We start from the raw sequence: 13,980 nt of genomic DNA on the forward strand, positions 1-13,980 counted from the left end.
GAGGGGCAAAGGTTTAAAAGTAATATCAGGAAGTATTACTTTACTGAGAGAGTAGTGGATGCATGGAATAGCCTTCCTGCAGAAGTGGTAGCTGCAAATACAGTGGAGGAGTTTAAGCATAGGGCATAAGGCCATCCTTCATATAAGATAGGGCCAGGGGCTATCCATAGTATTCAGTATATTGGGCAGACTAGATGGGCCAAATGGTTCTTATCTGCCGACACATTCCATGTTTCTATATGTGTAATTTTTTTTGGTAAATAAATTCCATTAATCCATTCACAATGTCATGCTCTTCCAGAGGTTTTTGTAAGATTATTGGGCAGTTTCTCTGCCTACAAGATATTATCACAGATGCTTGGTTTACTTTTGCAGTTCTCAAAACTGAATTTGACTCAGCAGAGATCACATGCCTCTTCTTCACAGCAAAAATGTTATAACATGAACAGAGTTGAGAAAAATACCTTAATCCTAACTTCTACAAACCTATGAATGCAGAATCAACCTAAATCAAACTAATATGAAAATTTGTTATTCTAAAAATCTTCATCTACTTGCATATTATAAGTTATACCAGCAAGAATTAGTCTTTATGTAGAAAACTATGATTTAAATCAAGCCTTACTGACTAGTGATTTAAATCGTGATTTAAATAATTTTGATTTAAATCAAATCCACCCTGCTCAGGGTTCAACATTATTTTGCAGTGCAGCGCTCCTGCCCTGGAAGGTTTGTGAGGCAGTTATGGTGCTATATGGCGCTGACCTAGGAGCCAAGTGTCAGTCCTATGGTGCTGACCTAGGAGCCAAGTGTCCATCATATGGTGCTGACCAAGGAGCAAAGTGTCATATGGCGCTGACCTAGGAGCCAAGTGCCAGTCATATGGTGCTGACCAAGGAGCCAAGTGTCATATGGTGCTGACCTAGGAGCCAAGTGTCATATGGTGCTGACCTAGGAGCCAAGTGTCATATGGTGCTGACCTAGGAGCCAAGTGTCATATGGCGCTGACCTAGGAGCCAAGTGTCATATGGCGCTGACCTAGGAGCCAAGTGTCATATGGCGCTGACCTAGGAGCCAAGTGTCATATGGCGCTGATCTAGGAGCCAAGTGTCAACCTCATCGTGCTGATCTAGGAGCCAAGTGCCAGTCATATGGTGCTGACCAAGGAGCCAAGTGTCATATGGTGCTGACCTAGGAGCCAAGTGTCATATGGTGCTGACCTAGGAGCCAAGTGCCAGTCATATGGTGCTGACCAAGGAGCCAAGTGTCATATGGTGCTGACCTAGGAGCCAAGTGTCATATGGTGCTGACCTAGGAGCCAAGTGTCATATGGTGCTGACCTAGGAGCCAAGTGTCATATGGTGCTGACCTAGGAGCCAAGTGTCATATGGCGCTGATCTAGGAGCCAAGTGTCAACCTCATCGTGCTGATCTAGGAGCCAAGTGTCAGTCATATGGTGCTGACCAAGGAGCCATATGTCATATGGTGCTGATCTAGTTGCCAAGTGTCATATGGCACTGATCTAGGAGCCAAGTGCCAGTCATATGGCGCTGATCTAGGGGCCAAGTGTCCGTCATATGGTGTTGACCTAGAAAAGACTCTAACCAAGATCATTCTTAGTTTGTGACATAGATAAAAACAGAGCAGAAAGAAGAAAAGTTCCTGTAATGTAGGAAGTAAATAAGTTGAGAGTCTGAAAAAAATATCAATTATGCTTATTATTTATAGTTCATTTCTATATGTACAGTTGGGAAAAGGGGTGATTTGAATTTTTTATAATTTTGGGGGGGGGTATTTTTTTTTAAATGTAATTTTACTTCTTGAACGAGAGATTCTTTGAACACTTACTGCATACCATAAACTGCTATAGAATACTATTTTAGTCAGGGCTTAATAGGCAGTTTACTATGGCAGGCCTGGTAACCTTCATAATGATCAAAACCCCACTAATTCACTGCAGGAGGTCCAATCACAGAATAGAGGGAGCCCCCTGTGTCTAAGCTCTTAAATGCGGCATTGTATTAACCGTGACATCCCAGGACATGGTTGAGGAGCATTGACAGAATATTTTTCTAAAGCTCCATACACCTTTGAGGATTTACTGATACAGAAAATAAAGGGCATAAGCCCGACTTACTGGGGGAACCTCTCCTTCAGATGCCTCATGCATTGCCTTGTGGGCTTCAGTCTAGTAATGAAGCGGGCGACTTCATCGTATTGCGCTTTACTCAGCTTCATCTCTGCGCTAAACCGGTTCAGCTTTAGTCAAAAGAAGCAAGGGTAGCGGTCAACCTTTATAGCATCCCTGCAAAACAAACAGCAACTGATTATTTCTAGGCTTTATCTTACAGCAAATGACCCCCAATAAACACTACGTCGGTTTTAGGTTCAGTAATGTGTGTTGAGTAATTTATATATACCAGCCAGTGCTACAACCACATAGGTACACTAAATGGAAACATTCTGCCACCAGTTGGGGAAGCTTAGGAGCTAGCTGTATACACAGTATGCAGTAAGCTCCCCCTAGTGGTGGCAGAATGTTATCATATAACACTACTGTAGGGGATAAAGAGCTCTGGAACAGAAAAAGGGGCTCACAAATTTGTAAAATAAAGAAAGAAATCTGGACCGAGTAAGATGAAAAATGGTGGAAATTTACTTTTACCAAACACAAAATAATGGTCCAGATAATGGTCCAGATTCTCTAGTCATTCCAGTTCTTCTGGAAAGGATTAGCAGAATATTCATACAAATGGCAGCCAGTCTCACACAGGGCATTCCCTTGGCATCTTTGATATCTGGGCCATTCGTTCTCACTTTTACTGCTATCTTCTGTGTGACAAAGTTTCATGCAGTTTAAAGAAGAAAAACTGCTCATCTAATTGACTTTGCCCATATGTGTAACATAACGTAGGAAGCAGCATTTATAGATCTGGAGAAGCCATTAGAGAAGATATGATTTCAGCGAGGATGAATAAAAAGAAATGTCAGGATTAGACACCGGCTGTAATTTGTAAGCACATTAGTAACATTAGCTGGATTTTGTCCATTCCCAGCAAAGTAAATTCAAAGAGAATCAGATTTTTACCAGTTAAAGGAGAAATTCACTTAGAGCCCATAATACGTGGCATCTAGAAGACACACAAATCACAGGAAGATCCAAATGACTCTGTATTGTAGAAAAAGGTGCAAGACAAAGCCGTCCAGGACTTCCAACCATACTGCACATCCTGCTGTAATCGCACCGTTCACAAGGACTAACTTTTAGAGCTAGAGATTAAAGAGGTGAAAGTGGACATCAAATTTCTCAAATGTCATACAGAGCATAAATGAGACGTAGTGCAGATTTTGACAGAAATTGTGATTTTTTTTACGCCAGTTTGTGGGAGAAGAGCAGGAAGGACTGAATATGGCCAGCTCTGCAGGAGTCTGAGACAATTTCACTTAAGGTCCGTTCACACACTAGGTTTTACAGCAGAATTTGACATGGACAGCAGCGCCAAATTTTCATAAAAAACCCAGCAGCAGCAGCCGCCTACTTTCTGCCTCCCATTCATATCAACGGGAGGCAGCGCTGAGGATTGCGGAGCGGCAGCTTAGGCTGAGTGCACATCAGCGTTCAGCCTTTCCATCCTCCTGCTCCGTTATAGAAGCAGAAGAACGGAAAGTACGGATTCAGAGTCCTGCACGCACAACTTTTGTCTCTTCTTCAAAAATTTTCCTCTGAGCAGAAACCTAATGGACCCCATTATGGTCTATGGGGCCGTAGGCTCTGTTCGGCTCAGTTATGTGCCGAATCTGTCCTTTCCGTTCTCCTGCTCCTATAACGGAACGGAAAGGCTGAACGCTGATGTGAACTCAGCCTTAAAGCTGCAGATGCACGGAGAACGGACATGCTCCTTCTAGTCACGGGCATGGCTATGGGCCGCTATTCCGCAATCCTGAACACTCAACATTACATTTTCCACATTCCTCATCGAATCTTAAATATGTCCATACTGTACATGCAAATAGACATTATTGCTCAGAGGCAAAAAATTGTAATATGATAAGCTTGTAACACTTCAGGTGCTTAGTCTTAGGGCTCATGCACACAGCCCTGTTTTGCAATAGGGCTCCCATATGTCCCTCTACTGTACTCAATGATACTGGAGTTATATACAGGTTGTTTGTTACAGTCTTACTCTATATGAATTGTTCATAAACCGGGCCCTGCTCCATCGGAGGTAGGGCATGGCTTCTATAGGAGAATATCTGTGTTGTACAGGTATTTTACCTACTTAATTAAGTACTAATTGGTTATGTCCCCTTTAGTTATACCATCTTCTATCTCTCTCTTGCATCACCATAGGATGTCGAACATATGCTACGACATAGCGACAGGAGTTTACCCCTATTGTGTTGCATGCCAGTGATTGTTATTTACCGCACTTTTACTACTCTGTATGTTTTTTATCACATAAATATATTTATTCACTTAGCCTGTTTAAGCCTATTTATTCTCAAATGAATTCAAGTTAAAAAAATATCTCTGTACACACAGAGTCTATTGCAGCCTGCATGGCAGTGCACAGAGGATTTACAGCTCCATGCTGGAGGCCAAACATAGCCCTCTGTTGTGTACATAAGCGCATAGGGCGCGTGCACACAGCAGATATCCAAACTGGGTCAAGAAAGAACATATCCCTCTTTGGTGTGGTGTTCAAATACAGATTAGCTCCGCTGAATGAGGCTAAAGCCGCAAACCTCAGGGTCAGTCTTTTCTTTCTCAGTGTTCACAGTGAAAGTAAAATGTGCTGTTCACCCGCAGTGGCACCACAGACAAAAGTCCCCTACAAGACATTGTGCCTGGTTTACCAGTGAATTTCCTGCTGACAGACTCCAGTTATTGAGGTAGCTCCTTTAAGGGCTCATGTACATGGTCATTTCTGTTTTTGCGGTCCATTGTGTTCCGCATTTTGCTGAATGGAACGTCCTACCCTCTACAGAAATGTCGTATCCTTGTCTGTAAAATGTACAAGAAAAGGACATGTTCTATTTTTATATTTTTTTGCGTGCCGCGGAGCAGCCCCATTAAAGTGAATGGCTCCGCATCTGATCCCCAAAAAATGCAGATCGAGTGTGGACCAAAACCACGGTCATGTGCATGAGCCCCAAATCTGTATGACATCTATTCCTTTAGAATGAAAAGTGCATTAACTAGATGTTCTAGATCTCTGCTTGTTGACAGTAAACCTTTTTTTTAAGTAGTATTCTGGTGTTAAGTGATTACATTTATTTCTTAAGACAATAGGGTATGTATGGGACATTTTTTTAATATACTATACTAATATACTTTTCTAATATATCTATATAAAATTTTGTTAGTAGACCTTTACTATATCCGTGCAGTTGCCTATCCCTATAGAAAAAAATGGTACAGTCCTTTTTAGTCCTGTAAACTGCATCCATAGGAGAACTAGATAGGACTAAACATAGCTCTAGTCATGTCAGCCGTCAAGTATCGTGTGACCTGCCCAGGTATCTACCAGGTGAAGAGTAGTGTACTGGGGAGCACAACATGTGTAGTATATACAGCATTCCTACCTACAGCAGCACCTCATCATGTCTGTCAGTGTACAAGCAGATCTAGGAGTGTGTGTGTTGTTGTTTTTTTACACAAAACAGGACATCACTTAGAGACACGCAACCATTTTACGAATTACCAACAAACAGGCACATAATGATATAGTTACTGCAATAACCACAATAAAATCATGACTCCACCACTAGACCTATTACTTATCACATGAATGTGTCCTCTATGTCTTACTGAATGTCGGGGTGTAAAGTGTGTCACATGACTGATGGCTACATTACACAGGACTGATACATGGGCTATACCATTCTTCTGCATATAGGGGTCAACCTCCTGATACCACAAAGGTATGTATGCAGAATTTTAAATGCATGTATATTAAAAAGTTTTATGATTTCCTATTATTTAACCCCCTTCTTGCCGCATCCTCACGTGCATGTACGTGATGCAATTGGGCGGGTGCAGGAGCTGTACCCACCCAATCCGCAGCACGGGCCCGGCTGTTACATCCCCCGGCATCGATGTATGCGGTGATGCCGGTGGATTAACTCTTTCACATGCCGCTGACAGCGGCACGTGCGGGGATTACAGAGGGAGCAAGCTCCCTCTGACTCCATCGGCCCCCCACGCTGCGCTGACAGGGGGCTGATGGTTGCCATGGCAGCCCCTGCCAGCTACGGAAGCCCAGGAGATCCAGCCAGAGGGCTGGGTCTCCTAGGCAAATGTCAGCCTCTTACTGCACAAGATGCTGACAGTTCAATTCAGTACAATATAGAATGTATTGTACTTAATTGAAACAGGGATCAAACCCTGAAAAGGTGAAGTCCCACAGTGGGACAAATATAAAAAGTAAAAAAAAGTTTGGTTTTTTTTTATAATAAAAAAAAAAGTTTCAAGTAAAAAAAAAAAAAAAAAAGCCCCCTATCACATGATCCATCCCCTCCAGTGAAGGCCATTTTTTGTCACATTCATCACAAAAAGTTTAAAGGGAGTCTGTCATCACAATTTGCCCTTATAGACCACTTACATAGCGCTGTAGCATAACTATAGATCAGTCAAATGGTACCTTTGTCTTTTTGTTTGGATGTTCACCAGGGGCAAAAACTGAGTTTTATTCATATGTAAATGAGGGCTCTAAGTGCCCAGGGGCGGCGTTCGGGCTCTAAGTGCCCAGGGGCGGCGTTCGGGCTCTAAGTGCCCAGGGGCGGCGTTCGGGCTCTAAGTGCCCAGGGGCGGCGTTCGGGCTCTAAGTGCCCAGGGGCGGCGTTCGGGCTCTAAGTGCCCAGGGGCGGCGTTCGGGCTCTAAGTGCCCAGGGGCGGCGTTCGGGCTCTAAGTGCCCAGGGGCGGCGTTCGGGCTCTAAGTGCCCAGGGGCGGCGTTCGGGCTCTAAGTGCCCAGGGGCGGCGTTCGGCTCTAAGTGCCCAGGGGCGGCGTTCGGGCTCTAAGTGCCCAGGGGCGGCGTTCGGGCTCTAAGTGCCCAGGGGCGGCGTTCGGGCTCTAAGTGCCCAGGGGCGGCGTTCGGGCTCTAAGTGCCCAGGGGCGGCGTTCGGGCTCTAAGTGCCCAGGGGCGGCGTTCGGGCTCTAAGTGCCCAGGGGCGGCGTTCGGGCTCTAAGTGCCCAGGGGCGGCGTTCGGGCTCTAAGTGCCCAGGGGCGGCGTTCGGGCTCTAAGTGCCCAGGCCGCTCTGCCTTCTTCTCACATAACCCCTCCCCAGCCTGTTGCTTGGCCCGCCCTGTAAGCCTCTTACGTCATCCAGTGTACTGGCCGACATCCCTCCCGCGCATGCGCACTGCATGGAATGATGCTGCTGCCCAAAATGGTCATCACAGTGCGCATGCGCGGGCGGGATATCGGCCAGTACACTGGATGACGTAAGAGGCTTACAAGGCGGGCCAAGCAACAGGCTGGGGAGGGGTTATGTGAGAAGAAGGCAGAGCGGCCTGGGCACTTAGAGCCCGAACGCCGCCCCTGGGCACTTAGAGCCCTCATTTACATATGAATAAAACCGAGTTTTTGCCCCTGGTGAACATCCAAACAAAAAGACAAAGGTACCATTTGACTGATCTATAGTTGTGCTATAGTGCTATGTAAGTGGTCTATAAGGGCAAATTGTGGTGACAGACTGCTTTTAAGGCCTCTTTCACACGAGCGTAGTGGTGAGGGCCGGATGTGTTGCAAAAGTGCATTGCGGCAAACCCGCACGAGTAGGCACGCAATTTCGTCTGCGATTGCGTTCCGTTGTTTTGTTTTTCCCAAGCGAGTGCAAAGCGTTTTAATGCGTTTTGCACGCTCATAATAAAACACTGAATGTGGTACCCAGACCCGAACCCCGACGGATTTGGGTTTGGTGTTCTGTAGATTTTTTTATTTTCCAATATAACATGGCTATAATAGAAAATAATAGCATACTTTAATACAGAATGCTATTTAAAATTTCCCTTGAGGGTTAAAAAATAATAAAAAAATTACTCACCTCATCCACTTGATCGGGCAGCCGTTATCGTCTTCTTTCTTCTCCTTGCAGGACCTGCAAAAGGACCTGTGCTGACGTCACCGCGCTCACCACGTGGTGAGCGCGGTGACGTCAGCACAGGTCCTTTTGCAGGTCCTGCAAGGAGAAGAAAGAAGACTATAACGGCTGCCCGATCAAGTGGATGAGATGAGTAACCATGTTATAATGGAAAATAATAAAGTGAATGGACCTCATCCCTATTTATCATCTCCTTAGCAACCATCCGTGAAAATTGCATTGCATCCGCAATTGCTTGCGGATGCAATGCGATTTTCACGCAGGCCCATTTCTCTTCCATGGGGCTGGCGTTGCGTGAAAAACGCTGAATATTGAACATGCTGCGATTTTCACACAACGCAGAAGTGATGCATGAAAAACAATGCTCATCTACACAGCCCCATTGAAACGAATGGGTCCGGATTAAGTGCAGTTGTAATGCGTTCACGTCACACATTGCACCAGAGCGGAATACTCGCTTGTGTGAAAGGGGCCCAATACCAAGTGATCAAAAAGTCATACACACCCCAAAATGGTATCAAACCGTCATCTCTTCCCGCAAAAAATGAGATCCTAACTAAGATAATCGTCCAAAAATTAAAAACAATATGGCTTTCAGAAAATGGAGGCACTAAAACTTTATTTTTCCCTTCAAAAATGCTTTTAGAGTGTAAAACTGAAATAAATAAATAAGTAGACATATAGGGTATCTCCACGTCCGTAATGACTTGCTCTATAAAAATATTATAGGACCATAAAAACTGTGCAAAAAATGCACTTTTCTGTTACCTTTCATCACAAAAACTGTAATACCAAGCGATCAAAAAGTCATATGCAACCCAAAAGAGTACCAAACGTCATCTCTTCCGCAAAAAAATAAGAGCCTACATAAGACAATCGCCCAAATAATAAAAAAAAAATAGTCCACGGGCGGCCCGATGCGCACAGCATCACAGTAACCTATGATGCTGTGCGCTCCCGTGTGCACGATGTATGCCGCTCCGGGACATATGGCCCACTCACGGACCATATGTCTCGGAGGTCCTACGGTCGTGTGCATGCGTCCTAACACTGTTAAAAAAAATAAAAAATAAACTGTGCCAAAATAGCAATTTTTTGGTCACCTTGACCCAAAAGTGTCATATTGAATTATCAAAAAATCATATATACCCAAAAATAGTACCAATAAAAATGTCAGCTCTTCCTGCAAAAAAAGAGCCCCTGCACAAGACGATTGGCAGAAAAATAAAAGAAATGTAGCTTTCAGTAAATGAAGACACAAAAACATTATTTTTGTTTTCAAAAATCCTTTATTATGTAAAACTGAAACAAAAAATACACATATTTGGTATTGTCGCATCCGTATCAATCTGCTCTATAAAAGCAACACATGATCTATCCTGTCAGGAGAAAAAATAAAACTGTGCCGTAACAGCCATTTTTTGTTTACCTTGCCTCACAAAAGCATAATATCGAGCAATCAAAAATCATACGTACCCCAAAATAGTATCAAAAAAACTGTCAACTCATTCGGTAGTTTACAAAATGGGGACACTTTTTTGGAGTTTCTACTCTAGGGGTGCATAAGGGGGTCTTCAAATGTGACATGGCAGCTTAAAATTATCCCAGTGAAATCTGCCCTTCAAAACCCATATGGCGCTCCTTTCCCTCTGCATCCTGCCGTGTACCCGTACAGCAGTTTACGACCACATATGGGGTGTTTCTGTAAATTGCAGAATCAGGGTAAGGCCTATTGCACACGACCGTATGGCTTTTTCAGTGTTTTGCGGTCCGTTTTAAACGGATCCGTTGTTCCGTTTTTTGTTTCCGTTTCCGTTCCGTTTTTCCGTATGGCAAATACAGTAATTTCATAGAAAAAATTGGGCTGGGCATAACATTTTCAATAGATGTATCCGCAAAAAACGGAACGGATACGGAAGACATACGGATGCACTTCCGTATGCATTCCGTTTTTTTGCGGACCCATAGACTTTAATGGAGCCACGGAACGTGATTTGCGGCCAAATATAGGACATGTTCTATGTTAAAACGGAACGGAAAAACGGAAACGGAATGCATACGGAGTACATTCCGTTTTTTTTGCGGACCCATTGAAATCAATGGTTCCGTATACGGACCGCAAAAAACGGCCAGTAAACGGGAAAAAAAAACGGCCGTGTGAAAGAGGCCTAATACATAGAGTTTTCTTTGGCTGTTAAACCTTGCTGATTTACAGGGAAAAATAGATTAAAATGGAAAATCTGCAAAAAAGTTACATTTTAAAATTTCACCTCCATTCTTGTGAAACACCTAAAGGGTTAACAAAGTTTGTAAAATCAGTTTTGAAAAACCTTGAGAGGTGTAGTTTCTAAAAAGGGTCGTTTATGAGTGGTTTCTACTATATAAGCCCCACAAAGTGACTTCAGACCTGAACTGGTCCTTAAAAAGTGGGTTTTGGAAATTTTCTTAAAAATTTTAAGAATTGCTTCTAAACTTCTAAGCCTTCTAATGTCCTAAAAAAAATAATGATGCCAACAAAGTAGACATATGGGGAATGTACAGTAACAACTATTTTAAGAGGTATTACTATCTGCTTTAAAAGCAGAGACATTCAAATTTCAAAAATGGTGAATTTTTCGCTATTTTTGGAATTTTTTTATAAATAAAGGTGAAACATATTGACTCAAATTTACCACTAACATGAAGTACAAGAAAGCAATCTCAGAATCGCTAATATAAGTAAAAGCGTTCCAGAGTTATTACCACATAAAGTGAAACATGTCAGATTTGCAAAATGCGGCTTGGTCCTGATGATGAAAACTGGCTTGGTCTTGAAGGGGTTAAACAAATAAGACTGCGTTCACATCACATCTGAGATCCGGCGCGAACGCCGACAGTCAGCCAGGCAAGAGACTGTGTCCAGCCGAAAGCCGGCATTTATGATGAAAATTGGCCTGATCACCGCCGGACCTCCCTGCAAGAACTGGAATACCCCTTTAAGTTCTGGTCATGTGATGGACAGGTAGGTCCTCTGCTGGTGATCACCACATGAACAGGACATGTACACACTGGAGGTGAAGCCGTCTGAAAGAGACCATCAGAACCTGTGTAAGAAGAAAACGCACTGTGTGAACAGGACAAAGCAGCCGTCCTGCTATGTGGTGGCCAGGGGACTGGTACTCAATATCATACACATAGTACCGCGGCACAAAAAGCTTTATTGGTGCATATAGTCCGGACACAAGAAGATGCGGAATTGCCAGAAATCGGACGTTTCTGTCCTAAGACCTTCAGCAGCACAGACACAAATAAAGCAGAGAAAACATTGAAAAAACAAACACTAATAACAATAATACATCGCCGCAGAATCACATAATATCTGCTGTTATGGCAAAAGCGACCACCAGCCCTGGAGCAGGTGACCACTGACCACAGGCGTGCCCTCAGGGGGAGAGCGGCCGCTAGCAGCACAATGGCGGAGGCACGAGCCCTGGAATAAATACCTGAGCGGAGGCAGCGTGTATTTGTAGCTGTGACGTCACTGGTGTGCGTCCAGGAGTGGTACTGCTCCTGCGCGAGGAGTCCTGGGAGTTTACACAGAGCTGACGTGCTGAGGGATTGTGGGTATGTCCTGGGCATGTGCACTAAGGACGAGTGCATGCGGCGGCCATATTGGAGACTGGCAATGGCGCGTGAATGTGGAAATGTCATGTAAAAGGATACTGAAAGTAGACTATAGAGTGAGAAAGGAAAAGGGAAAAAAAAAAAAAGAAGAACGGGGGAGAAGATATTAGGAAGGACACATAGAAAAACAGTAATGGGGGAAGGAGCAGGAAGAGAAGGATAAGTGGAAATTAAAGAAAAAGAGGGGGGGAGGGACACATACTTCCCAACTTTTGAAAATTGCAAAGAGGGACAGTATTTTTAGGCCACACCTTTAACTCCACCCAAACACAACTATATCCACCCATGGAGCCCTCATGGCTCATCGTGTGAAAGATCCATTGTCCTGCACATTACACACTCAATCGTTTTCTTTTACACAATAGGGAAAAATTATCTGAATGTAGAAATTTCTAAAATCCAAATTGCATCAAATAAATAATATACAAGGTGGACATCTATGCCCAGATGTGCCCCCTTTATAGTAGCTATGCCCAGATGTGCCCCCTTTATAGTAGCTATGCCCAGATGTGCCCCCTTTATAGTAGCTATGCCCAGATGTGCCCCCTTTATAGTAGCTATGCCCAGATGTGCCTCCTTTATAGTAGCTATGCCCAGATGTGCCCCCTTTATAGTAGCTATGCCCAGATGTGCCCCCTTTATAGTAGCTATGCCCAGATGTGCCCCCTTTATAGTAGCTATGCCCAGATGTGCCCCCTTTATAGTAGCTATGCCCAGATGTGCCTCCTTTATAATAGCTATGCCCAGATGTGCCCCCTTTATAGTAGCTATGCCCAGATGTGCCCCCTTTATAGTAGCTATGCCCAGATGTGCCTCCTTTATAATAGCTATGCCCAGATGTGCCCCCTTTATAGTAGCTATGCCCAGATGTGCCCCCTTTATAGTAGCTATGCCCAGATGTGCCCCTTTTTTAGTAGCTATGCCCAGATGTGCCCCCTTTATAGTAGCTATGCCCAGATGTGCCCCCTTTATAGTAGCTATGCCCAGGTGTGCCCCCTTTATAGTAGCTATGCCCAGATGTGCCCCTTTTTTAGTAGCTATGCCCAGATGTGCCCCCTTTATAGTAGCTATGCCCAGATCTGCCCCCTTTATAGTAGCTATGCCCAGATGTGCCCCCTTTATAGTAGCTATGCCCAGATGTGCCCCCTTTATAGTAGCTATGCCCAGGTGTGCCCCCTTTCTAGTAGCTATGCCCAGATGTGCCTCCTTTATAATAGCTATGCCCAGATGTGCCCCCTTTATAGTAGCTATACCCAGATGTGCCCCCTTTATAATAGCTATGCCCAGATGTGCCCCCTTTATAGTAGCTATGCCCAGATGTGCTTCCTTTATAGTAGCTATGCCCAGATGTGCCCCTTTATAGTAGCTATGCCCAGATGTGCCCCTTTTTTTAGTAGCTATGCCCAGATGTGCCTCCTTTATAGTAGCTATGCCCAGATGTGCCCCCTTTATAGTAGCTATGCCCAGATGTGCCCCTTTATAGTAGCAATGCCCAAATGTGCCCCTATTATAGTAGCTATGCCTAGATGTGCCCCCTTTATAGTAGCTATGCCCAGATATGCCCCCTTTATAGTAGCTATGCCCAGATGTGCCCCCTTTATAGTAGCTATGCCCAAATGTGCCCCCTTTATAGTAGCTATGCCCAAATGTGCCCCTTTATAGTAGCTATGCCCAGATATGCCCCCTTTATAGTAGCTATGCCCAGATGTGCCCCCTTTATAGTAGCTATGCCCAAATGTGCCCCCTTTATAGTAGCTATGCCCAAATGTGCCCCTTTATAGTAGCTATGCCCAGATGTGCCCCCTTTATAGTAGCTATGCCCAGATGTGCCCCTTAAAAGGAAGTAAAAAAACCAAACAGTAAATAGCTCGTTCCTCCGCCGGTGCTCCCCAGCAGGCAGGATTCGGTTACACATTGTGCTTGCAGGGCCGTGTAGGAGGACGAGTCCACAGGCTGATTCCACCGCTCCTCCTACACCGTCCAGCAGAGTGATGTGTGACAGTATACTGTGCCGCTGGGGAGCGCCAGCAGCCGAAGTGAATGGTGAAGCGGAGAGCGGATGGCGCCCTGCTTCACCATTACAATCAGCAGGGAGCAGGACATACCTACCATAGCCGTTGCCTGACCGCAGAAAAGCCACTGAAATTCAGGACTGTTGGGAGGTATGGGAAAAGAAGGAGGAAGGGATGGGAAAAGAGCAGTAAAAGGGG

General features: G+C 44.5%; 1 protein-coding gene across 1 annotated transcript in view; it reads right to left on the bottom strand.

Annotated features, from left to right (window-relative positions):
- The window catches only part of CDIN1 (CDAN1 interacting nuclease 1), a 367,051-nt gene extending 355,331 nt beyond the window's left edge, over positions 1-11,720 (bottom strand). Inside the window, exons 1-2 of the mRNA XM_040412470.1 lie at positions 11,590-11,720; positions 2,138-2,305 (exon numbers count right to left, since the gene is read on the bottom strand). Of these exons, the coding sequence (XP_040268404.1) occupies positions 2,138-2,238 (101 nt within the window). The 5' untranslated portion in view covers positions 2,239-2,305; positions 11,590-11,720. The remainder of the gene's footprint in view (positions 1-2,137; positions 2,306-11,589) is intronic.
- Between the last annotated feature and the right edge of the window lie 2,260 nt (positions 11,721-13,980).

The sequence above is a fragment of the Bufo bufo genome, chromosome 11 (genome assembly GCF_905171765.1).
Source record: "Bufo bufo chromosome 11, aBufBuf1.1, whole genome shotgun sequence".
Lineage (NCBI taxonomy): Eukaryota > Metazoa > Chordata > Amphibia > Anura > Bufonidae > Bufo > Bufo bufo.